The sequence below is a fragment of the Trachemys scripta genome, chromosome 6 (assembly GCF_013100865.1).
Source record: "Trachemys scripta elegans isolate TJP31775 chromosome 6, CAS_Tse_1.0, whole genome shotgun sequence".
NCBI lineage: Eukaryota > Metazoa > Chordata > Testudines > Emydidae > Trachemys > Trachemys scripta.
Window position 1 is genome coordinate 124,816,084 of NC_048303.1, and position 27,021 is coordinate 124,843,104.

Here is a 27,021-nt window from a genome sequence, read left to right on the forward strand (position 1 = left end):
TCCCCTGGGAACCTTGCTTTTCCAATCATAGGTGCTAGGGGTTCATAAGAGTGATGAGCGCCAGTACAAAACCCAGAGGGTGGGAGGGAAGGAGATAGAGATAGATATATAGTAGCTAGAATTCCATTGTGTCAGTCTCCTAAATTTTATAATTTATAAATTTATAATTACTTAATTAAAACACAAATATTGTTCTTCATGCACAGCATTTCTACACTAAGTTTTGAGTTCTACAAGGATCCATTTTCAGTCTTTAATTGAGCGTTTTGGCTCTGTTATGCTTTTTTAGAGTGCAGTGACATTCTTGATTTCAGCATAATGACATATCTTGATGCACCAGAATATCTGAATTGCTTGTATCTTGTCAAGGTCGTATTGTCCGCTGTAATTTAGCAGATCTCTGGTTGGCTAATACCATTGGCTCCAATGGAACTTTATTCCATCTATATTATCATTATGCCTTGAAAATAAAATTAAAAAGGGGGATGATTCAGAGAAGGCTGCCCCAATACTACTAGGTATATTAAGAACTGCTGTCCAAAAGATGATAGCCAGAGGGAAGCCTGTGACCGTGACTATTTGTTATTGTCATAGTGACAGCTTTAGATTTTTTCCTCCTGTAACGTAGCAATAGAAATGCTAAGGTCAAGCCTGACAACATATCCATCTGCGACAAGGTGTCTATAATTACACGATCAGCACAGACACTGCTGGCACAATTTTGGTCTCACCCACGCCGGTATACATCAAGCACAACTCTAGTGAAGTGAAAGGAGTGACATTGGTGCAAACCATCCCCACGGTACAGGAGCACCTCATCCTTGGGAGCTAGGGAGGTGTGATTATTCCCATTTTCCACCCGCTGGGATTTTCAAATGTGCAATGTCTCGGCCTAACTCTGCTCTCACTGAAATCCATGGGCGTTTTTATCCTTGGAGCAGAGGGGGGCCAATGGTGAGCTTTATGACGATCCCACCCTGAGAGGTTAAGAGTCTGATCAAAACCCCCCTGAAGCCAATATGAGTTTTCCATCCACGTCCGTAGGTTTTGGTAGGGTGACCATATTTCCCAAAGGGAAAATGGGACACGGTGCAGGGCTGGCCCGAGCCGCTCTCCTGAGCCCTGCCTCCGCCCCTGTGCAGAGCTGGCATCGCTGCTCACCTCCCCCACACATTCCTCCGCGCCCCACTTCTTTGACAAAAGTGGGCATTTGTCCCGTTTGCTCTTGCCAACTCAGTTACACTTGCCAGCATCAGTCACAACACATGACATAAGTAATGAAGTGAACACGACAGAGTCAGTAGCCCAATTCATGACCCTACTTTGCCTTCTTCGCTGTATGTAAAATGGGGAAGACTACAGAATTTCCCAATTAATCCAGCAGTTAAAGAATGTTAGTCCAGGCCTGTAATCAGTTAATCAGCCAGTTTCTGCACAAAACAAGGTAACAGAACAATGATATCACAAAGAGTGTTGATGTCTCCAGCCAATTACCTCATGAGATATTTATTCAGTTTGGAGTCTGGCATCTAAACAGAGCCTCCAAGCTTCTAGAGTTTCACCTACTGGTTTAGAGGCACAGGCCCAGATCCTCAAAGATCTCAAATTCTCTTCAGTGGGTCCTATCACAAGGCACTTATATCCATATTGCTTGAGGTGCTATAGGCCTGTATTATGCAGGAAGTCAGACTGGATGACCACAGTGGTGGTTCCTTCTGGCATTAGACTGCATGGATATTTATTTCACAGGGCCCCAGCATTAGAGTTCTGTCAAGGGAACAGGCCATGAGACATCCTATGGTGCATTTCAGCACTATGAATCAGCAGTGACCTTCAAAAAGCATTCCATTTGGAATAAGTGGTCATAGCCTTCACCCTGAGGGGGAAATAAATGGAGCGGGGGGAACTGTTCTAAGGCCCTGAATATCATCTAATCGTATTCAACTGCTGAGTCAAGTGCCAGCCTCATGGATTTATTCTTCACACAGAAAAAATATGCAGATGGATAAAGCTAATGTTCTTTAATACCCTTTCCACGCTGCCAGCTGTATTTAAGCATTATAAACTCTTCCACTTATTCCTCTGCAACTGCAGTGTCAGCTTCTTCCAACTTTAATAGCGCTCAGACCAATCACTGCTTTTTACCTCTTTGACCTCCACTGGAAAGAGCAGAACAGGAGAGAATCGACTTTGTATTAATTGTCTGTGCTCCAAAGGATGATGTGTAGAAACTTTCTCATGGAACTGGCTAATTCAGCTCAAACCTGCAGCACCAACCTAACTCCCTCTGTTGGAATGAAAGAAGAACCAAAGATTACAGCTAAAGAAAATGCTGTGAGATTAAGTACTTGGAGGCAGATACTTAATACCACTCAAGGACTGAGAACCAGAGGGCGGCTGAAGATTGTGCATCTCCTGGAGGTCTGAGAAATGTTAACTATTTGATTGTAACTGTTTCCTTTGTGATCCCTTCTGCAACCAGCTTAGATTCATATTAATTATCTCAACCTGCCCAGTGTCACTTGCAAAATCCCTACAGCAGCGATGACAATAAACTCTGGGGGGGCTGATTCTGTAATGCCTGATGCAGCCAAGTATTTCCCTGACTCAATGCCCCTGTATTGATATTAGGGGCACTGAGTTACTGGAGAGGTGCCGTCTTTCAGATGTGGAACTGTGTCCTGAATACTTGTGGTCAGAGATCCTGTAGTACTTTTGACAAGAGCTGGGGTTGTTAGTCCCACTGTGCTAGCAAAATTGCAATATGAGTAACTGCCTTCTGCCTATCTAAATTCCCTCAGCTGTTTCAATTGGATACAGTATTCTTCACTTCCTGCTTTGAACTAAATGACGGTGCAGTGTTGCAAGGCACTGTTAAAACAGTTGGGTCGTTTCACCCAGAGGTGTCGGCATTTCAGTGGTAAGTGAAGTGACAGCAATATATTTTGTTGGTACCTTAAAGCAGTGTGAGCTCCTTTGGGATAAAAGATAGTAAATAAATGATAGATTATTATTATTCTATTCTGCTTGTCCTCCAATTCTTTATTCTGAGCACATATTCAATGCTGCAGGAGCCACCGCACCATCTTGTTTGTATTTCTAATGTAGAGAGAGTATTAAAAGTGAACATCTGTTAAACCTAGAATACAGTGGAGTCAAATAAAACTAAGGAAACTCAGAGTTAAGACAGAAACTCCATCTCAAAATCTTAACACACCCCAATAAGCCTGTATGTTAGAGGGTCTCCAGATAGCAGGTCATCTTACATATCCAATGTGCTGCAATAATTAGACATAAGAGAGAGAGAGAGAGAATTTAGAATTGAGTTTCACTCTCAGCTTTGCATTTTATTGTTAGTGTAGGTTTTAGTCATACCTTTACCATCAAACACCTGTCAACAATGGTCTAGTTATTCCTTAGAACTGCTTTGAGTGCAAGGGACTGGACTAAATGACCTACTGAGGTCTCTTCCAGTCCTATATTTTTATGATTCTATGATCAGTGGAGGGTAACTGTAGGGTCCCCTTGCTGTAGTGCAATTTCCTTTGCTTTTCTTGCTAGTAGCATTAAAAAAAACAACAACAGAACAAGTAAAATCTCTGAAAATGAGACAGCAAGGGAACACGATTGGCCTTAATGGTTCATTTCAAACCAAAAATGATCTGTTCTCTGAATTACAGAAAAACTAACAGTGAGCAAGCCTTAATCCATTTGGAGGTTTGGGTAAGCATCCAGATATCAGAAGGCTTAGCTAAAAACTATGCAAGCCTCCAAAGCTCTCAAAGTGGGCGTCAACACTGAAAAGTTACTGTAAAATTGACATTGTTGGATTCCAGGTTTATTGTTTCCACCCTCCCCCTCCCCGAGATACCAGCTCTAGCTTGCTTCCTTCACCAACAAAAAATGTTTTTTTCTTACTGCACGTGCCGCAAACTCAGTGTGTTCATATTTCTGTTGGGCTCTTGCCTTACTAGTATTATGGAGGCAGTGTGGTTCAGTGGCTCAAGCCCTGATCTGGGAGTCGGGAGACCTGGGTTTTATTTCCCAGTTCTGCCACCTTAGGTAAGTCACTCCTCTCTCCATGCCTTGTTTTCCCCTCCCACACGTGTCTATTTAGATTTTCATCTATTTGGGGCAGGGACCGTCTCTCGGTATGTGTTTATCCATCACGTAGAGCAATGGGGCCCCAATTTTGGTTTGAGGCCTCAAGGTTCTATCGTAATAAATTCTAATTTCCTTCTTGCATCTTTTCATCAATAATAAAGTTCTGCAGAGCAAACTACATCCTCACTTATACCCTGTTCTGAAAGCTAGAAGGCTGGCACAGGGCTTATGGAGAGCATGAGCTGGCTTCCTGATTTTTTATTACTGGTGATGATATCAGGAGAGTACCCAGTTTGACTCTAGCTTGCAGGAATAGCAGAGAGAAAACAACTCTATTTGAAAATGGAGCAAACTGGAACTGAAAGTCGCTGAGAGGCAGGATACATGGAACCCCACAATGTAATTTTTAAAGGGTAGATCTCTGGGTGAGCTCTCCAAAAACCTCTGGGCTTTCTCTCAGAAAAGTCTTCTCCTTCCCCTCCCAAAACTTAATTCCCACCTGTGATAACATGGATCTGTCCAGCTCTTTGCAGGAGGCTTTATCTCCAGCTCTTAGCTCTCACAAGGAAGGCTGCATGATTAAGCGTATCCAAAGGGCGGTGCATTCTGTGCTGTAGATCCTAGGGCCACCTGAGGTTGCTGCTATTTTAGAAGGCAGTGGGGCTCAGAAGAAGGGTTATAGTTGAGGAGAGGGTTGTCCTTATTGAGCATCTATCTAGAGAGAAATAATTAGCAAGTGTGCAGGGGAGATTCTTATCACACACTTTTTACTAATCTTTATGGAGGGTTGGGTACAATTTGGGAGATGGAGGAAGATTTGGGCCCATTCTTATTTGGCCTGAAGCAAAAAGCATGTAATTTCATTTAGAACATTTTATTATGCAGGCTACTGACTAGTGAGACCGTTATCCTTGACAATGTAAGTTCATAGTAACACACTCTAAAAATATAATCTCCTAATATCATCAATATAGTTTTTGCTGTTTAATGGGTATAATTTTAGATGGAAGCACAATTTTGAGCCTGTGTGAGATAGTGTGACAGCCAGAATGACTTTGCGTGATCCTTGCTGTGTCTGTCTGAATCTGCTCCGCTTAATATGCAGGTTGGAAAATGCATTATTGCACTGTGAAAAACTGTAAAGTTGTGACGATATCTAGCTATGTCTGGGATGGATTGAACAAATTATCATCTATGGACAGAAGAGATGAGCACTGCTAGCTGACATGTCACATCTCTAAACTGAGTATTAGAGCTAGCTGAGGGTTTTTTCCCCAATTGTTGGGTAAAATCTGTTTATGTAATGTCCATCTTGGAGTTGTGAAAGGACAGCTAAGCCTCCATCTTGGATACCCTTCTCCTCAGATGATTTAGTGCCCGTTGAGTCTTTTTCAAATGAAGGCGGGAAAAGGTCAGGTCAGTTAGAGTCATGTGACAGCCATAATCTGCCTAGCAACTGCAAGTTATTTAGTGAGTGGCACACCTGTCACTCAGGGCTGTCCATCTGGGTGGCAGCCAGAGTCCCACACAGTTCAGCTAGCTGCCAGGAGCCCCCGAGGGACCAGGACTCATAGGACTTCAGATTCTTGATCTCCATTAACGTATTTGCACTCAACTGCTACACACCATTGGTGAGCGCATGCTTGCACTGGACCACGAGGTCAAGCAGAGACTGCCTGGGAAAGCACTGAAGACCTACCTGAGGCAGAAAACCTGCCCAGAGGACCTGTCCAGAGGGAGATGAATACCCAGTTCCTGAGTTTCTGTTTGGTGTCCAGCGCCCCTGATTTTCACCACTATCCCTGTCAGTATCCTGAGTCTTTGTCATTGTGTCCCTGTCTTCAGGATATGGTATTGTAATACCCATTGTGGTTTTCCTCTGTTTTACATCCATAGGTTAAAGGGGTTTAAGAGTTCTGAGCTTCATGCTCTGGTACTGTTAACAACCGAGTGTGTCTTGCTTAGGTTGTTTATTGTCTCAAGGGGTCCTTGTCTAGTTTACTGACTAGTGGCATAATAAATATGTTTGTGTTACATCTTATTCTGCCTCTGTCTTAATAATTCACTCGATGATAGATGCGGGAGAGGGTGGGATCTTCTGATTTGTGTAGACCACAGTTAAACTGTTTTGGGCTAACACAATTGTGCATGCTCTTGGATGCATCTTGGAGTCATTGTGGATAGTTCTCTGAAAACATCCATTCAGTGTGCAGCAGCAGTCAAAAAAGCGAACAGAACGTTAGGACTCATTAGGAAAAGGATAGATAAAAAGGCAGTAAATAACATATTGCCACTATGTAAATCCAGGGTACACCCACATCTTAAATACTACATGCACTTCTGGTTGCTACATCTCAAAAAAGATATATTAGAATTGGAAAAGGTACAGAGAACGGCAACAGAAATGGTTAGGGGTAGGGAATGGCTTCCATATGAGGAGAGATTTAAAAAGATTGGGACTGTTCATCTTGGAAAGAGCTGATTAAAGGGGGATATGATAGAGGTCTATAAAATCTTGACTGGTGTGGAGAAAGTGACTAAGGACGTGTTATTTACCCCTTCACAAAACACAAGACCCAGGGGTCATCAATTGAAATTAATAGGCAACAGGTTTTAAACAAACAAAAGAAAGTATTTCTTCACACAACACACAGTCAACCTATGGAACTCATTACCAGAGGATGCTGTGAAGGCCAAAACTATAACTGGGTTCAAGAAAGAATTAGATAAGTTGATGGAGGATAGGTCTGTCAATGGCTATTAGCCAAGATAGTCAGGGATGCAACCCCATGCTCTGGATGTCCTTAGCCTCTAACTGTCAGAAGCTGGGATTGGACAACAGGGAATGGATCACTCGATAATTGCCCTGTTCTCTGAAGCACCTGGCATTGGCCACTGTCGGAAGACAGGATACTGGGCTAGATGGACCATTGGTCTGACCCAGCATGGCCATTCTTGTCATTTAGGTTTAGGAGAAAATAAAGTGAAATTCATCCAGAGAGCAGAGGGTCAACACCAGGTGCTGCCCTCCACTTCAGATCTGAACAGAAACTATACAGCAGGACCATGGGAGGAGCAGTTGTGCAGGAGTTCCTGCACACCTGGAAGAGTTCTCTGGCCTGTCTCATCATCGGCTTACACAGCAGGCTGCGATGCATGTGGATTAGTGGACACAATTGGCAGAGAAGGACCACAGCTGCTATTTCAATCCACACAATGACACTCAAAGAAGAGGGAGCCAGTGGTGCTGGAACAATATAAAGCAAACTGTAAACCCTGTATATGTTGGAAACCACTTCAAGCCAGGGGGTGCGATTGCACCCTTAGCACTAGCACTTCTGGAGAGAGCTGCATTGCTACCATAGCCTTTCCCCAGGTTGGAGGTGGTGGATTTCACCTTTCTAACCCCCCCCCCTCACCCCTGCATCCACCTAGAGCCCAAATACTCTGCCTTCTCACACAGTGCATGGGTTTGGTCTTTAATGAATGATAAGGCCAGAATTTATTCCAAAAAGGGTTGGGGTTTTCCTCTCTCTTTTTTTATTTTTCAAGAATAAAGACGGTCAAACACCGGGTTAAGTAGCTCACGTGGGTTTTATGAACCAGGACTTCCTGAACAGGACTGCTGAGGATCTATTTTAGGAAAAATAAACGTGGGGCTTTTGTAGAATCGAGGCCAGATGGAAATAATTACACGGCAGCAGTGCAGGCATCTCTGTGGGTGAGGGATCCTCACTATTCAGCAGTGCCCCTTCAGACAAATATTCTCCCCAGAGGTTTTGATCTTTCCTTTGACTCTCTTACAGGTTTTGACTCTTTTCAAGTCCAACGTTTCCCACTGCTATTGCTCATTAGTTTGAAACTAGTTTTACCACAAGAACATCAAGGATGATGCTTGTTCTGTGTGGAAGAATGAAAAAGAGAAAACTCCTCTTCAGTTTCTTCTCCTTCTCCCAACTAACAGGTTCCCTGGCTTCCTGACAGCCACCACACCCTCCCACTGTCTCTCCACAACACTTCAAGGCCCCTCACATTTCCATAAACCCTTGGACAACTCCCTGCCATCCCCATGAAGCAGAACCACCTAAGCCTTTCCAAGGTCTGATTTTCCTCTCCCCTCAGCGCAAGCCCATCTGCCTTTTCTGTCCTGCAAACAGTTCCCCCACGCTGATCCAGGCTGAGATCCCAACGTGACTGGCTTCCCCCTTCTTGATCCCAGCCCACAGGTTACCAGCAGGTCAAAAGTGCTCAGAAACTCTTCCTCGTGCTTATACAACGTACACAGAGACAGTGCCCAGCAAAACACTCTATGGAACATCCGATACACGGAGATCACCCACCCACTTCTCCCCATGCAGAGATTTTGCTGCAGTGCAAGGTTTTGATTATGACTGGTACTTCACTAATTGTCTGGTGCATCAACACAGCACATGGTTACTTTAGAATCTCATCATGTTATAATTTTACAAGCAAGAATACATCTTTAGGGACACTTTGTGAAATAAGAGCAAGGCCATGCAACACAATATTTGACTGTCATGGTGATGAAGCAGAACATTTTTACAGCAATTCTCTTAACACTGCAAAGCCAACCAAATTTTTCTTTCTGGTCTTAAGCACGCAGTTAACTAAAAGCATGTGATATCAAGGCACTGAGTTGTCTTGCGGGTAAAGTTTCAGAATCACTTCTCCCTCACCAGCATCATACAGAAAAGAGTTATAGGTTGTGAGGGATTTGTTTCAGGTCACTGCAGTCCTAAAAACAGAAGAAAAATGACTTCCATCCCCTAGCTGCTCAGATGACCTCGGCAGCCCTTGCTAATGATAGCACAAAGGGCTCCAATTACTAGTGATTTGCTCACTTAACTCATCCAATCCTGCAGGGGAAATTCTATCACACAGAACTACACTGATGAGAAAAATAAAAACTATAATTTAGTTTTCAGTATTGAATAATAAAAAATAAACTTAATGGATACTATCCTGCAAGTATAATTTACTTTGCATTTGGAAAACAAACCATCTGACAGTGCTATCGTTGGTAAGTAAGTATCATCCATAGATCCTTGGATGATGAAAGAGGATATGAACAGGCTTTGACCTGAATTTTCTCTCTCCTCTCCTGGATTTCCAGAGCGTTCTGTTGTCAGTCAGTTTCACAAGCCTGGTGGCTTCAGTAAGATAGTGGAGCGTCATTATCTGTTCATGTTCTTTTCTACTGATCCAGATGAACTGCTGGATAATTACAAGCATCAATACCTACATTTTAAAAGGGACTAGTGATTTTGAGGAGGGCACCTCAATTTTTGGGTGCCAAACTTGACACACCTTAAAGGGACATGATCTTAGAAAGCAGTGAGCACCTGCCCGCTGAAAACCAGGCACCCTTAAGATGTTTCAAGTTGGGCCCCCGCAAAAAGGAGGCACCTAAAATCACTGGTCACTTAAGAAAATTTAGGCCAGGGCAATGTTCTGGGATTCCTTCTTGTGTTTGGCTGATGGCGACACTTCTGGTATGTTTTCTGAAACAACATCTAATCTTCTCAGTGTGGTGGAAGGAAAGAGTTTATTTTACCTCCTCTGGCTGTTACAAGATTTAAAACAACTACTGTGAAATGGGCATGACCCAGTCAAATCAGGAAAAAAACCCTAAACAACTTCATACCATATATGGGGGCCTAATCTTCAAACATCTCGCCTGGCCATGCCCCGTGCGTCAATGTCTACCCATGTGCCAAGCGAATATAAAACACGACCATTCTGCTTTGAGAGTGTTTTGGCTACCCGAGGGGCAAGGCGGTGGGGTCTACTTGTGCTCTCTCAACAGTTTTCCTGTTTAATTCTGCTGACTTGAATGGAGCGACTCCTCATTTCCATCAGTGTGAGAGCAGAATTTGGTCATGGAAGTCTAAGAAGCTATTTTAAATACTCAGTACTGAGGATGCCTTTCAGGTGGGTTGTCTTTTTCCCCTGCTGTTATGCCTCAAAAATGTAAGATCCCATTTATTACGCTGACCTTGCAGGCTGAAAGATTTTTGCCGGCCCCTAATTTCTTATTTTCCCTCGACACACAGTTAAAAGCACCAATCAATCCAATAGCTAGAAAAAAATCTGCAGGCATTAATCTTATTTCTCATTTTAAGCACAGAGAATATTCTGAGTTCCATGTCCAGGCATTTGGCCTTGAAAATGCCACATTATGCTCCTACAGTAGCTATTAAACATGAATTAAGGGCATCTATATATAGTTTGCTATACCGTGCAGAATACATTTTATAGAAACACTCGAACTGTCATAGGGATCATCAGACCAATGGTCCATTTACCCCAGCAGTAGCCAGGTCCTAGTGGTTCAGCGGAAGAGGAGCCCCTCCCCACCAATTGTCCCATCAGTTACACAGTGATAAACTCCGGGGTGGAATGCCTTCCCAACTCTCAAAAATTAGCTGTCTGGGCCAGGGGTGTCCAGTGGGTGTAGGGGCTTCTAAACTGTGGCCATCCAGGGTGACTGTGTTAAGACGAATATGTGCACATTGTCATGAATTTAAAAGTGGCTCCCTGAGCTGCAACCTACGATATTCAAACGGAAGGGTCTGAATCAGCCCCATCACGACATGGAGGATGTAGGCGTGCCGCCTCCACAGTTGCTTCCTACTGCTTCTCCTGCAGCCCCAGGAGCTCTGCTGGGAGTAGGGTGACCAGACAGCAAGAGTGAAAAATCGGGACGGGGGTGGGGGATAAAAGACCCCAAAATCGGGACTGTCCTTATAAAATCGGGACATCCGGTCACCCTAGCTGGGAGCACTCACAGCAGTTGCTGTCCCTTCCCTGGTGCATCTGCTCAGCACCTCCCCCCGCTGGCTGCCTCTGCACTGCAGAGGAGGGAGAAGAGTAGCTCTTGCTCCTCCATTGTCCACTTCCCTGCTGGGCTGCCGGAGCCCCACGGAGAGTCGGGTAGGAGCTCAGCAGGCTCTGCATGAACCGCAGCCAAAACGTCTCCCCGCCCCCACGCAGCCACCCAGGGCAGCCCAGGACAGGGGAAAGAGAGAAGAAACGGTGAAGCTTTAACATGAGCCAGCTGGCAACAGACTTGGAAGGACCCTCAGGGGCCAGGCTCCAAATGCGGCCTAGCTGGAGCATAGCACATTCCAGGACTTTGCGCTGAGCAGAGGGAGGGAGGAGCCAGAGTGCTTGCTGGGGACTCCCCCACAATGGGGAAATTCCCAGCAGGGGACTTCGGTGGTTTCCTCTCCCTCTGCACTGCCTGAGTATGGCCCCTCGACCTTTCTGAAATAACACGTGTGGCCCCGAGGCTGTAAAGGTTGGACCATCTCTGACTGAGGTTCTGAAGCTCAAAGACTGATACAATAGCATTCCCGAACACTGACACTTAACAAATATATTGATAGTCCCAAAATGCAGGTGCGTCGCTCCCTGTCACTTACTGCATCTATGGGATAACTTCATTATCCACTCATGGAGCTGGAGAGGAAAATGTGTGTCTGGAGAGCTAGTTCGTAAAGACTAGAACTGTTTTATGTACTTACAGGAGGAGGCATTAGTTCCTTCTGTTGATGCTTGTATCCCAAACACGGGCTCTGCAACACACAGAAGGTAACAACAAGGTCATAAGGAGATACAAAAAAACTATCACATTGTATTGGAAGATCCTGAACTTGTCTTCCCCAGAAAAAAATAAAGAAAACCACCGAAGGAAAGAAAAAAGAATAACAACTCCAGAAAGTGAGGAACTTCAAAGTCACTTCAGCAAGTCCAGGGCACACCATGAATAAACAATTAATGCAAAAATGATCCATTGTCCTTGGAATGAAACGTAAAAAAAATTGGCAGCGATAGAAACAATGTTTTCAGCTGCCTGTGACAGAATCAGGGGCAGCCAGAAAGCAGAGGGCCTGAAAGTGGCCATTCTATTCTGCGTATTGAGCAAGGAAGTGCTGAGAGCAAGTAACTCTCTAGAACAACGCCAAACGGATCTTCAAGGCTACGTTAAATAATAGCTGTGCTTAGGGACTGCTGTGACTAAAAGGAGAGCAGTGTGTATGAAAGCCACCAGTTTCGGACATATCCACAGCCGGAACGGAGCACAGACACGAAACTGTGAAAGGAGGATATGTTCAAGAACAAAATTGTACTTAGTGCCAGCATAATGTGGTAAAAAAGAAAGAAGCAGACTTAAGCTGGCAGAAGTGAATCACAATTTGTAGGACAGGTGAAGCAACTAGTTCTGGGAGACATATAAAACCAGACCCAGGCCAATCAAACCAGGCCCAGACCTACTGAGACAAAAGATACAAGGCGCAAATGCATGCAACAAAACCAGGGCATGCATTTAGGAGTTGCAAAAGTTCTACCCATCGAGGGTCTGGGCAATATATAGTGTAACACATGAGTACAGTAGTCATATGCAAAGGTGTGCAGGACAGCATCTCAGCTAGAAAGCAGTAATACAGAACCCATGCAGAAAGAGGACTTTACTTGTGGTAGCAGTAGAATACCATGCAACCAGCGAGAGGAAGACAGAGCCAAGGAATGCTCAGCGTTGAACAACAACCCCAAAAATGTATCAGTGAGGTTTCTGATAGACCATCGGGCACAGGCTAAACACACTGCCATATTCCTAGTAGAGATCTTAATTTAGAAACCAGGGTCACAGTAGCCCACTGGGGTTCGAGTATAGGGCCCAAAAGGAATAATCATGTAGAGGGAAATCACACCTGAAGTTAAGGTGACTCTGCAAGTTCCTTCAGCTCCAAAGATACTAAAGCGGCACTCCTAGGCAATTGGTCAGTGGCAGTCTAAACAGGAGCACCGCACACTAGTCTATTTCCAATCATCAAAGAAGATCTAATGTGCTCATCTGTATTGCAGGGTGCGGAATAATTCTGCAGGGTGCATAAAATCCCCATTATTCTGAAACCGCTAGAGGATTCTGTAATGATTTACAGAGCAGAAGTAGCATGGATCCAGGATTAACAGCTTTGTGAGAATGGAAAAGAAAAATGGCACATTATGGGTATATTTGGATGTACAAGAGCTGAACAGAGTCATCCCGACCCATCCCGACTCCATCCCAACGTAAGATGATGTCCTGTGCTAAGTGGCCAACTCTCTATTCAGAATTCTAGAAAGACAGAGGCTGGAGAGAGTACCCTGAGAAGTAGTCATCAGCCTTACGGACTTTAATACTCCCATGGGTGGAAAGTAGTTTTGTTATTTACGATTTGGTATTAAATCTGCAAGTGCAGTATTTTAGCAGCAAATGTCCTTTTGCGCACCTCAGAGTCCACATCATAGCCTCTGTCACAGCCACAGCAAAGAGGAGAATATTCCTGTACAGAAGCAGGCAATAGGAAGAACACAAGTAGCAAAATCGCAGGCTCTGTGAAGAAAGGAGTGCTGTGTACAGGTTTTGTTCTTACATCATAAGGGGTGAGGAAATGAGAATAAAGTGCAGGCCAGGGCCAGCATGACACTCCTCTGAACAAAACTGGCTCCAGTGCTTACAGGAACACTTGCTATGAACCGTTTGGTCTAATATGTATCAAGTGAGGCAATACAGACAGCCATACTGAGAATATGAGTGAATCCTGGATCATCTGATGGGCATTTGTTAGACACCAGTGCCAAGATTTCCCAAGCCTACCACACACAGAGATGCATCAAAGGACAGGCTGCAGGCATGCTTAATGCAAATTCTTGTGGTCACACTTTTCTCCTTGATCTAGCCTACCAATGTTGTCATCTCAAACTAAAAGCAGCCTTTGCCAGATACGGCATTCCAGAAGAGCTAGTGAGAGACCACTGTCCCTTTGCCAGCCCGGATCTGTGCAATTTTGCAAATCGGTGGGATAGATGTCTTATCCACGCCAGTCTACAACTTCCTCAGCCAGACATGGTAGGAGAGACATGACCATTTATAAAGTATCACTACAGTGTTATATTTACCATCTACCATACAGGGACCATTTATAAAGTAACACTAATATTTCTTTTTTTCTTTTTTTTTTTTAAAGAAAGCCAGTGCACTCTGAATGCCCCTGGAGCCTAGAAACACGCCCCTCATACGCCTGGAACACTTAGCAGCAGAGCTGCTCAAGGGCAGAATGTGGAGAGGAACACTCACACCGATTTGAAGGTGAGCTAGACACAGAAGAGTTTATACCAAGCTGACACAGCCTCAAAGGTGGTAAAAGCACAGACCAAGAATACCACCTGCATTCATGAAACCTGCACAAGGGCAGTACCAGACTGCAGATCCTGTCAGGTTAAGCCACCCATAGGAGAAAGATAAAGGAGGTGCTGGTGACCTGATCACACAGGTCGTATGGAGTCATTAAGGGACAAGAAAGTGTCACTATGAGCTAGCCAGGAACCTATGTGGGCCACATAGCTACTGAGGACCCACTCTTACATGAATGTGAGATAATCATTGTGTAGCCTGCTAGGAAACATGAACATATTTGACACTGCCATCCTACAAAATGCACATGCACAGGCAGAGAGTCAGATACAGCTACTTGTCGGTGGGAAAGATTCTGTTATGGCCCCAAGTGTAAAGATGTGTTCCAGCAGGTGAAGGGTTACTAGTAACCTATAACCCAAGAAGAGGTCAGGTGAGCTGCAGTGAACAAGGTAGGACAACGTATACAGCTCAGAGACGCTGGAAGTTATGCTTATCCCCTTCTTTAATTGTTTGCTAAAGAGCACCTCCACGTTAAAGTATTAAAAAGCAGGAACGTACTAAATAGCTCACTCCTATTTTAAAGTCACCAGTGCAGGGCCAGTATTCAAGTCACTCTCACTCCCACATGCTGGAGCTCTGGCTCCAGGCAAATCATTATATGCAGAATGAGCTAGAGAGAGCAGACCTAGGTCTGAAGAACTAATTGGAGAGAGACGAGACCGTTTAATTTGACTTACGTGAGGAAGATTTTGCTCCTTCTGTTGATACGGGTGTCTTGCTGGAGTGCTCTGTAAAACATAAAAGGTAACAGGAGGTTACAATATGGTTTCAGAAGATCCTGAACTCATCATTCTTAGCAGTAAAAGCCAGAATATCTGTTAAGAAAGGACCGGCTCAAGGAAAAAATAGAAGCTCTAAAAAGCAAGCTCAGACTTCAGCCTCAGGGGCCAGGATGCCTACTGCAGTTGACTGTCTATTTGCAAAATAGCTTCCTGGGGGAAAACACAGGATGATCTATGGGTAGAATGACCCTGTTGGTCAAGTCTCTCATTCTCATCTGGGAATAATGGATCCACGGCAACTGAGGAAAAGCACTCAAATGGCTGTATTTATGGAACAGTTCAGTTGAGCCCTTGTGCTTCTAAGCAGTTGGATTTTGCAAAGAAAGATTTCTGGTCATCCTATTTTACTTATTCGTGAATATATCCAATGGTGTCCTTCTCTACTTCATGGAAATCTTCTAACTCACATGCAACTCATGGTGGAGGCGGAATTCTCTCCTTTGGAAGTGAGCATTCATGTTGCACAAAAGTGGAGTCAAGTTGTTGTTATACAAAAGTCCCAGGGAATGACAGCTCTTGGCATAATGCCATAGGTTTCTCCCCACGTTGCTTGTTGATATAAAAGTCGGTGGCAATCGTACATGATAGTACCAGCACTTAGCTCCTTGCCAGATGGTTAGCAGAGTGTCTAATAAGTAGATGGATGGCTTTCTGTTAGAGCAGGTTTCTGTGGGGACCCAGAGCACTGAACATCCATATCACAATATGCTATTGTGATGTCTGGCTGAGTAGAAAACTCTTCAGACATGTTCCTGGACTGTAAGTTTTCTGAAGTTGTCTAGACAGTTATCAAGCACTGAGGTGGTAAAGTTCTTTATCGCTGCACAAGTTACAACTCCATTAGTAGTACAATATCCTCATGCTTGGCTGGAGAATGAGAAGGGTCATAGATGCCACCATTTCAAGAAGTGTTGAGAACATCCTGCTTAGAATGTTAAGCGTGTGAGCTTCCAGCAGATCAGACAAAAGGAATACAGAAGAAGAACGCAGAAGACACTTGGGAAAAGAACTCTGACAGCCATTGGCCTGGTTTAGTGTTAGATCTTCCTGAACAACTGTGGTCTGCACCCAATTGTGGAGCCCTGTCACATTGTTCAAAATATTCCAACTCCCTGGGACATTCAGATTGTAGGACTACAGAAAATGGAAACAAAGATACAGAAATCCCTTATCAAGGCATGGGTTAGTGGAGGGATATCTGTCCACCATTTTCTTTCAAGGCAAATAAGACTACTAGGTTGTTCTCTGTTCTTGATCCTGAGGTTGCACATGGACATGACCAGCATCAAGAACCAGTCTATGTAATTTCCCTCAATGTAGCTGCAATCAAAGCTTGATGTAAGGCCTTTGTATTAGGATCTGTATTACCTCTCTGGCCTCCCTTTTTCACTAGCTCTTCTGTTTGGATTTTTTTTCCTTGTGGCCCAGTTTCCTCTCTGGGACACGTGGTCCATGATTATCTCATGATGCAGGAAAAATTGTTATGAAGTGCTCCCCCGCTACTCTGTGGTGGGTGCTCTGCAAAAGAATAGTGTACATACGCATATAAAATACTAGGGTCAAAATCTTGTCACACAAGGGTCTGGCATGTGGGGGTGCATGGCTGGGCACCAGTAAGGATCTATGCAGCTTGTCAGGGATGGAGACAGTGCACTGATATATAATCTGAGCTGCCCGAGCAATTAACCTTTCTTAAAAACGAGAGGGGACGCAGCAGGTCTGGCACCTCAGACATCTCTGCCTCAGGCCGTATCGGAGCGACATTTTCTTTTCTTCTGAAAGAAACAGCGTTCCATTCAGTGCCTGTGCTGAGCTGGCACTCTCACCGTTCTCGTTACAGGCTGGGCAGCATCAGTCAAGGCTTAGTCCATGCTTCCACCAATACAGACGGAGAGTTGCATTTGTAGCGGGAGATATGACCAGAAGCTCGGCACCAACAGGGCTTCCAGAAGAACCACATTCAGAGAACAGGTGGCACAGTCACACAGCATCAAGTGTGGTTAGTAACATCAACAGCTGAAGGTGTAAAACACAACAGGTGCTTATGATTGCTTATCGAGGACTGCATGCTGCACCACTGCCACGGTGCATTCCGCTCCGCACAACACCTGTAGAAAACAGGCTGAGGAGAAAGAGGAAGGTGGCCTGAAGGTGGCCTCCAGGGCTCAGAGGCGGAAGAGCAGTAGGAGGTTTTCAATAGTGGTATCTTCAGCACTGTGAGAAGCTGGTGATCTGCAGAGTGGCTTCTGGCCCTCCCTTCAGCGTCACATCTTGGTCTCCATCAACAGCAACAATGTTAATAGCCCTGTCCATTGTAACTCCCCCCACACGCGTATTCAGCGGTGCTGGAACAATTTCTGTAGTGGGGATGCGTAGAGCCATTGAATCAAACTGTAAACCCTGTATATGATGGAAACCAGTTTGAGCCAGGGGGCGGGGAAGTACCCCTAGTGCCAGCACCTATGCACATATCCCATTCCTCTTGGGGCACATCTAAGGTCTGTGAGAGTCGCTGTACTGTCAGGGCTTAACAAAAGACACAAACTCTTCCCTGAACATGGAAACATTTGCCTGTTGCTCCTCCACTTCCCTAGGCAAAAACTGCAGAGGGAGAGGCAAGTGAAATGTTGGTTTTTTTGAGGCAATACGGCAGGAGTTCTCACGCCCACCGTCCCGGTCCTCCAGCCAGACCCAGTCTGCGCTCTCTCCCTGGCAGGTGACTGAAGAGAAGGCAAAGACCACGAAGGGCTCAGCAGCACAAACTGTTGTTCTCCTCCATGAAAGCTGTGCTGAGAAAGAAGGGATAGCCGCTCAGACAAGGAGTGCTGTGTGAACGCAGCTGAATGGTCTACTTGCCGGAGTCTGACCTGACATGCCACTCTTTCAAATCATTCCCAAAGGTGGGCTGACACCCATTGTGTCCATGCCTTCATAAGAGCTGGAGGCACAGCTTTGACACCACAAACAGACTATACCTGATCTAGCTGACATTAAACAGATGACTGCACAAACCAGGTCACCAACGCCCTGCCCTATGCACCCAGGCCCCTCTAGCAGAGTCAGCTAGCCATGCCTGGAGGAGGAGGGGCTTCACAGCTAAATGGGGAGACAGACAGGAAGGCAAAGCAAGGAGCAGAGAAATCCACTCCTAAGCAGTGTTCTCACCAGGGACTCCCAGAAAGAGGAGGATCCCTGGAATAAAAGGCAGACCTCCTCTCACTCACAGGTCCTGTTGGAGTACAGGGAGTTTCCTCCTCCAGAGCCTGGCAGAGAGATTGTGATGGTCCAAAGCTACAGGAAAAGGTCCTAATCATGTTAAGAACAGAGAATGCCTTTCTCCAGGGATAACTCCCAGTGCCCTCATCTCATATAGAAGCCACTGGCACATCTCTGCACTCCCTTTCTGCAGCGTTCTATGGCGAGTATGCGGTGTATGGAGGAGTTTGGTGAGATACCCATTTATGTTTAGTGATATAGTGTATGTATGAAAATATAACCGGACATGGAGGAATTGCTTTTACCATGTTTCATTCACTTTCCAAGCGTTGGCTTTCATGTAGCTCCTGTATAGTACAAAGCAACATTGTTATTAAACATTTGATTTCAAACGATTAATTGGGGTTATGTTGCTGACATACCAAAAGGACGATCTGTGCATTCATATCTTCATGTTATTTATTGATCATTGAAAAGCTGAGCTAGTTATCCCTACGGGTTTCCCCTCTAGTTCCTTGGAATTGATGGATTGGTCATTTTTATGTGACTCATATTCCTGTAGAAAGTTCCAAATGGAACAGAGACCCCTGTGTTTCTCATGGCTCCACTGAGGTCATGCTTCCTGATGCTTGCGAGAGCTCTGCCCCTACTCCAAACTCCGAGGGATATTTCTGCCTGAGCTCATCTGAGTGGTTGATGCTGTCGTTTAATCTTTTCATCACTGAAAGCTGTCCAAAGGAATGGAAGTTGCCCACACACATTTCCCCCCCTGCCCAGCTATGTTCATAGCTCCTTACCCTCCTCGTCCATTCAGAAGGGGTGCTGAAGTGGTGACACTGTTCTTCCTACTCAAATTGCACCATTAAAACAAATGCAACTAGGTCCAGATCCTCTGCTGGAGCTATGCTGATTTACATCAGCTGAGAATCTGGCCCACAATTCCTAGCATGGCCTCGTCAAGCACACAAGAGACGGACAGTCTGGTCTCTTGCTCTAATCAAACTTCAGACTGACCAATATAGGGCCACGAAGGGATTTTTCTTTCACGAAATGCATTGCACAGTTGGCCAGGTGCATTATGGGATTTAATGTTTGTAAGGCTGGATTTCATTTATGATTTTATTTGCCTTCCTCTTAAGCATCAGACATTGGCTACCTGCAGAAGCAGGGTAGTGGATTCAATGGACCAGCCTATGGTGGCATGAGAAAACCTGCATTCTTAACTGTCTCCATTTGACATGCTGAATGGTGTTATAGTACCAACACTATTGCGTTACCCTGTGAAGAAGTCCACGCATTAATGAAATGGTGGCTGCACATCACCATTTCCAAACGGGGATGTGTAAAGTTGAAATCAATGCAGGGTGTTCAGACCTTTTGAAAATACAGTTATTTCCTTTGGTGTCTACATATGGATTTTGGTGTGTAACTTTTGGAAGACACATTTGAAAACTCTGCCCTTAGTTTATATTACTGTATCAATGCTCTTTTACTACAGTTAAAATGATCCTTAAAAAATAATAAAAGTAAAAAGTGTGCTGCAAGAATCCCTTTGCATAGGAAAAGTGACAAATTAGTATATGAAAAGCAATTAGCACAATGCACCCAAATCCCAGTGCTCTCTATTTATAGATCTCCAAAAGAGTGTTGTGCATCTTTACGGACCTCAGCTACAGTCCTTCTTAGGGAAGCACATGTGAAAAAGAAGGAGGCCAAATAAGAAGGCAGTTTGTACCCGTGGGCAAGTTACGCTCATTATAAATAAAGAGGACAGATGAACTGCTGCATACCATTAAGACTGCTAGAAACTAGAAATTGTAATTTTTAGAATATTCTTATAATTTGATTTTAATTGTATTTTTTAAATTAAAAAAATCTATTTATAAGGCCCCCTACATGAGAAATTCAAGTTCCTTTCATCTCCAAACAAATTCTACGAGACGATCTGTCCAGCCAAATACAGCACATAGCCTGGCAGGAAGAAAAAACAATCCAGCACAAGGGCAAACCTGATAGTCTTCAGGCCCACATTCCAAACACAAGGGGACTCCTTTGCACTTGGAAGGAGAATAGGGAAAACAAAACGTAGTTATTAAAACACAATAAGTAGACCCAAGTTCAATCAAAAGTAGCTAACTAGAACAAAAAGGGCTTTGTGGCACATAATAATATGTGAGCATGTAATTAAAGACTGTACCATAATGCATATACCCAAGGGGGCCAAATTAAGGGTCCTTCGGCAACTTTATTTCTGGCATTTCCCAACTTCTAAGTTCTTGATTTTGCAACCCTAACATTTTTTGTATGCAATTTTCTAGATTTTTACCCCAGGAATTCCATTAAGCCATATCATATTGACATCCATGTGAGCATCAGCAGGGCTGGTACCTTTAGATCCACAGCACAGACCTAATGGAGTAACTGATAACCGTAACAGGTTGTAATGCTCTAGGAGGAACACACTTTGCCAGTGGGTTTCACAGATAATTGCTGACAGCAGAGGAATCTTTGGTTACATTCCCGGTTCTGAAAGAGAATGTAATCTAGTGGGCTCAGACCCTTCTGCCCCGTTTTATTCCCCAAGCCCGGTTCCTTCTGTCCCTGTCATGTCTCATCTCCCCCATCCCTGGCTCCTCATGCCAGTCTCCTTACCTAGCCAGTCCCAGTCTCCACCCCCTGCCCAGACACTTTATCCTAGTCCTAGTTTCCCTCTTCAGACTGCCCATCCAGATCCCAGTCTTTCCCTCACCCCATCCCGTCTCCCTCCCCAAGCTCCTTGCCCAGTCAGTGTTAATCTCCCTCGACACAAGGCTCCTCATTTGATCTCAGTCTCTCTCCCCTTCACCACAGCAGTCCCCAGCAGCCATTGCAGGTAAAGTCCTGATCGGCCTCTGCATCCCTGGGGTGGAGCATACTCAGTGACAACAGTGCATGCGCAATCTGGGCAGCACCTGGAGCTGTTGTTAAGTTAGGTAGTAGTTGCATTTCACTTTTATTTTCTTGCAACCAACTCTGATTTTTATGCCTCATCACTTAAAATCTATCTTTCAGTAGTTAATAAACTTGTTTTATTGTTTTATCTAAACCAGTGTGCTTGGACTGAAGCGTTTGGGAAACTCCATGTGAGAGAACAGGATTTGTGCATATCATTTTCTATTAATAAAATGACGGCCTTTATATGAGCTTGTGTTGTCCAGGAGGGAGCTGAGCAGTACAAGACGCACATTTCTGGGGAAAGTCTGGGACTGGGAATTGGCTGGTGTTGCCGTGCAGTGTAATTCAAGAGTGGCTGCCCGTACCACTCATTCGGTATAGCTGGGAGTAATTTCCATGCTGGAGGGTGGGTGAGAGCAGACCAAGAGTGGTTGCTCTCACAGCGAAGCAGTGTAAAAGGCACCCCAGAACTGAGGGGACACAGCTATTCAAATGTCCAGATTGTACCCTGGGGAATGTCCCAATCTTTTAATATAATCCCATTCTCAGAAACAGCTGAACCATTTTAGCTGAAATGTAAACAAATAAATACATAAATTCAGCCCAAGTCAGACACCTGACAAATTTCAGCCCAAACAAGTGAAGTTTGATAATGTTATACAGCACTGAAAACAGGCTCTTATCATGGAAAGTGCCGAGTAACATTAAACTATAGCGGCTGCTACCACCTCCACCTACTTTATGTTTGTACAGCAACTAGCACTACAGGACTGGAGCCTCTAGGTGCTACCAGAACTCGAATAACTAATACCACTACATACGTACAGCTATTCCTTCTTATTGCATTTAGAATGTAATAGAAAGAATATGGGGTTACGACACTGCGACTGTATAAACACACAAATTCGAGCAGTGATCACTTTATTTAGTTAAATAGATGTTAACAGCAATGGTTCTCAGCCACTGGTACGTGTGCCAGCACAAGCAAACCGAGACTCTGTCGCTTATACCTGGCTCGCTATCCTCCATCAGGTGGTGACCCCCAGAGCCAGGGATGAACTTGGGATCCCAGCTCTCCGCTGCACCAGCTGCGCTCAGCTTCCATTCACCTCTACATGTGCTAACAGTCCACAACAGCACTTAGACTGCTCCAGACCTCAGCCAGCCACAGCACATGGCTGTTTTCAGGCTCCTTCGGTGACTGTGAGATGGACGTGGAAGTTGATACCGAAGAGCTGAATGAGTTTTTATTATTGTGGCAAGTTACAGACCACACATGTGAAGGGGAGCCACAGAACGTCTACACTTCAGGCCTCATTACAGAGGTTGGATCCCAAATCTATCATTAAGGTCAAAAGGGGAAGAGGTCACTGGCAGCAGAGGAACAAGGGGTGAGAAGGTCACTGGTACAGTGGCTTTCAGAATCTGCTGAATGGATGCTGCTCTCTGACACAGTGGGGAACCAGTGCTTTTGTAGTCACCAGATGTTACCCAGGCTGCCCTTAATTTTGGATGGAAAATTCCGCCAGCAATAGCAGCTGCTCAGAGGTTTGGTTTGCTAGTAGAACCAGCTGAGATGGGCAGTGTCAGTGAGGCCATCACACATGCATGCTGAATTTATTTATCAAATTGAGGATTACTACACAGTATGAGATGGTGTTTGATATTGGCTTATCAAATTTAGTTTAGATCTAGGGTTCAGCCTCTTTAGAGACACAAGGGCCGGCTGCAAAGTTTAGATCAGGACCAAACTTTCCTCAAGTTCAGGAGTATTTGATATATTAAGTCTATTCTATTCTATACACACACACTAAGTCATTCCACAACCCTACACTAACAAAAAAGCCCAAAGACTTAGACTGATGACAAATAAAGATTATAGTTTCATTTTCCAATTTGCATGGTACTTATCTCCTAGTTCAGGGCATAGTGTGCAACAAATATGCATTGCATTGTAATGATGTCTTCAAATTCCATCACATTAAGGGACAAAAGTTGTCTTTTAGTTGCTGTATTGATCTAATCAGGTATATGGTCCCCCCACCCTCATAAGCCTCCTACATGAATTTCAACTGTCAATATGTTTTAATTACTCAACAACAAGTCCAAGAAACAGAATTTAAGCGTATACCTGCCAACTGGGGTCATAACCAGAAAGAGTATTGTGAAAAGGTTTATATACAGTGATACAAACTAAATGTTGCTAGAAGCATATGTCAGAATTCCTATCAGTGAAACAGAAAGGAGCTTTGAAAAATATAATTTTGTATCTTCAAATGACTTTGAATAAGCTTGAGCGCTCTGCTTGCTCAGATCCTCCATTCCTCAAATCACAAGTCTAAACGACAGTATATGAGACAGGCTTATATCTATGAATGACTTCATATGTTGATCACGTAGCCTGCATTAAAACATTTCCCTCACGTGCCAGCTGTCAGGACAACTATCGACATATGTGAAAGGAGAGGTGGTCACGTTCCGTAGCCATACAAATAGTACTTAGTGATGAGGGCTGGTTTTTAGTAAAGGCTGGGACTCAGGAGATCTGGGTTCTGCCACAGACTTAATCTCTATGTGCCTCAGTTACTCTTTTGTATAATGGGAACAGCGATACCCTCTTTCTTCCACCCTTTGTCAGTCCTGTCTGTTTAGATCATAAGGTCTTTGGTGCCAGGGCTGAGTCTCACTATGTGTTTGTACAGCGCCTAGCACAATGGGGTGTCAATCTCTGTGGAGTCTTCCGGGTGCTAATGTAATGACGACTCAGCTTGTTTGCATAACAAGGGACAATTTAATCTAAAATCAGTTGTACCTATTTATCAGGCCTAATGTTTTTAAATGTATTTTATTTACACCACAATAGACTTAAGTGTTTTCATCTCTATTTTGCTTCCAGTGTGGTCTAGTGAGGACGCACCTCTTGCAATGCTTGTGAGGTTCTCATTCCCCTGCAGACCCTTTTGTCCGGATGGCTCTTTTAATGCAAGAACTTTTAAAGTGCAGTTAAACAAACAGCCACGTCTTACCATTGGTGTCCGTGATGGTAATGCTGGCTTTGGTGCTGTCATTCCCTAGTTTGTTGCTCACTTTGCACGTGTATTCCCCAGCGTCCGCCAGCGATGCTTTAGAAATGTGAAGTTCCGAGTACTTCCTGTGGAATCAGGAGCAACACGTTACATCTTTTATCGGAGTAATAATCATGACAAGCAGCTAATACATTTATCCAATGAAGAGATTCATCTTCCATCCTCTGACTACACCAGTTTACCCCTACCAGAGTTTGGAGAACTCTCCAGAATAGGCACATGAAAGAGCTGAAATAAATACATTTGTTTATACTTTTCTGCTTGAGAGTTCTCATTGTTATTAAGGGAAATCTACAAAAACCAGCCTTCTCCCTTCAAGAAACTGGACCAGCAGGTGCTCCGACACCACGGACACGGGTGCCTGTAGAAAATATAGATAGATTCTCCTGTCACTGAGGTTCATGCTGCCAGTAGCAGAGTTCTGTGCAAGTACTGTAGTTTCTAGCATCTGAATAAATAATCCTGAGATGCACGAAGCTCTTTATGCAATCTTTGAAACCCCACTAGGAAATCACTGTCCAGCACTAACAAAAAATTGTGGACAGCAGTGCAATCTGCATGAAGCTACATTTTGTTCCTGGCAAGGAGATGTAATTTAATCAGTCTCCAAGGTTTTAAGATTAGATTTTAAAATGCACAACTCCTGCCTGGCCATTTATTTGGTAGGAGCACATTCTAGTGTCTCTCAGCAGGGCCCTGACCACAAGTAACCTCAGTAATTCCATTACCTGGACCTGTCATTCTCAGCTCTCTGTTTGGCCACAGAACAGGTACAGCACGGGCGGTTTAGGTATAGGCTTCCTCACACTGCCAAGCCAATCTGGTTTAGCCCTGCCCAGGGCAGACCATCGCTAAGGATGAGAGGGTAATTCACTCTTTGCTCTCTCTCCTGAGAGTGCCAATATGGTCGGAATTTGGGGCCACATGAAGTGGTGGTTGTTATATTGGGGACACTTGTGAACTCCCAGCAGAACTAAGGCCTGTTCAACACCTCAACTGTAGGTCAACAGAGCGACATTGCTCAGGGGTGTGAAAAATTCACACCCTTGAGAGAAGTCGTTAAGCCAACTTAAGCCCTGCTGTAGACGCTGGTAGGTGGATGGAAGAATTCTCAAGGGGTTGATTACTACAGCGATGGGAAAACCCTTCTTTTGCTGGGCAAGCGCCATTACTACAGCAACACAGCTGCAGCCCTGCAGCTGGACCACTGTAATGCTTGGCATGTAGCCACAGTCTGGGAGTCTGAACTCTCTGCACACAGGGTGCCAAGCAGTCATCGAACTGAAATGATGGTCAGGAACGGATGAGCTGGGCTGGATTCAAATTGGAGGCGGTACCCTAGAGGTAAAAGGCTCTATCTACCCTAGGACCAATCCCCAGAGCCAACCAGTGCCCCTTCTCAGCTCTTCCTTGTGGCCTATTGGTCTTGCAACAGTACGGAGCAGTTGTTGCTAAGTCGCTTAAGGTTTCCTGTTTTCACACGAAGGCACAATTGTGGAGGGGACGAATCAGATCAGCTCTGATGCTTGTGGGGGGGGGGGGAGGAGAAGAGAAACAGTGCCAGGCAGCCACTGCAGACTCAAGCCATCAGGGACACAGGGGGCTGTAGACCAGCAGGCCATGATCAGAAGGAGAGGAAGGCATAAGTGCGGGGGGTGGGGCCAGCGATCAGGAACCGAGCCCCAGGTGAAGTGAGGGGTTGTGGAGCAGAGCGTGGGTGGAGGGCCGGGAACAGGGCATAGGCGTGGGAAGCACCCCCAGCTGTGCCCCACTCCCCAGCTGCTGGCTCCATGCATTAAACCTAGGGATGCTTCCCGCGCCCATGCCCTGTTCCTGGCCCTCCGCCAACTCTCTGCTCCCCAACCCCTCACCTCACCTGAGGCTCAGGTCCTGGCCGCCGACCCCACCTCCCGCTCCCAGGCCTCCGCTCCCGGGGGTCTAGTCCCGGGGCCCAGTGCCTGGTCCCATGGCCGAGGCTCTGCTCTTGGCCCTGCACGTGGGGTCCCGGCTGCTGCCCCCAATGCCAACTCCTGGCCCCACTCCCGCCCCCAGCTGTGGCCTCAGCCCCGTTACCCCTGTCCAGGTCCCCCCTCCTGGAGACACAGCCCTGCTCCCAGCCTCTGCGGATGGGCGGACAGGGGTTAAGAGGGATGGCTTTCAGCACCCCCACTACTAAAAATGTTCCAGCGCCACTGGAAGAAGGAGTAGGCCAGTAGAGCAAACCAGGGGCTGGCAGGAGGTGCAGGTGGGGGCCAGAGCTGGGGCGGCAGGGAGTGCGGGTGCGGGGGGGGGGGAGAAGAGCCCAGGGCTGGGGCAGCAGGAGATGCGGGTGGGGGGAGAGCCCAGGGCTGGGGCAGCAGGGGGTGCAGGTGGGGCCCAGGGCTGGGGTGGCAGGAGATGCGGGTGCGGGGAGAGCCCAGGGCTGGGGTGGCAGGAGGTGCAGGTGGGGGCCAGAGCTGGGGCAGCAGGGGAGTGCAGGTCGGGGGGAGAGCCCAGGGCTGGGGCAGCAGGAGATGTGGGTGAGGGGTGAGCCCAGGACTAGGACAGCAGGGGGTGCGGGTGGGGCCCAGGGCTGGGGCGGCAGGAGATGCAGGTGGGGGCCAGAGCTGGGGCAGCAGGGGAGTGCAGGTCGGGG

General features: G+C 45.5%; 1 protein-coding gene across 2 annotated transcripts in view; it reads right to left on the reverse strand.

The window, feature by feature from the left end:
- The window catches only part of NRG1 (neuregulin 1), a 229,031-nt gene that overhangs the window by 149,913 nt on the left and 52,097 nt on the right, over nucleotides 1-27,021 (reverse strand). The window contains exons 3-5 of one of the 2 annotated variants that reach the window (XM_034774155.1): nucleotides 24,327-24,451; nucleotides 15,046-15,096; nucleotides 11,652-11,702 (exon numbers count right to left, since the gene is read on the reverse strand). In XM_034774155.1, the coding sequence (XP_034630046.1) occupies nucleotides 11,652-11,702; nucleotides 15,046-15,096; nucleotides 24,327-24,451 (227 nt within the window). The remainder of the gene's footprint in view (nucleotides 1-11,651; nucleotides 11,703-15,045; nucleotides 15,097-24,326; nucleotides 24,452-27,021) is intronic. The other variant, XM_034774156.1, reaches the window with a different exon arrangement.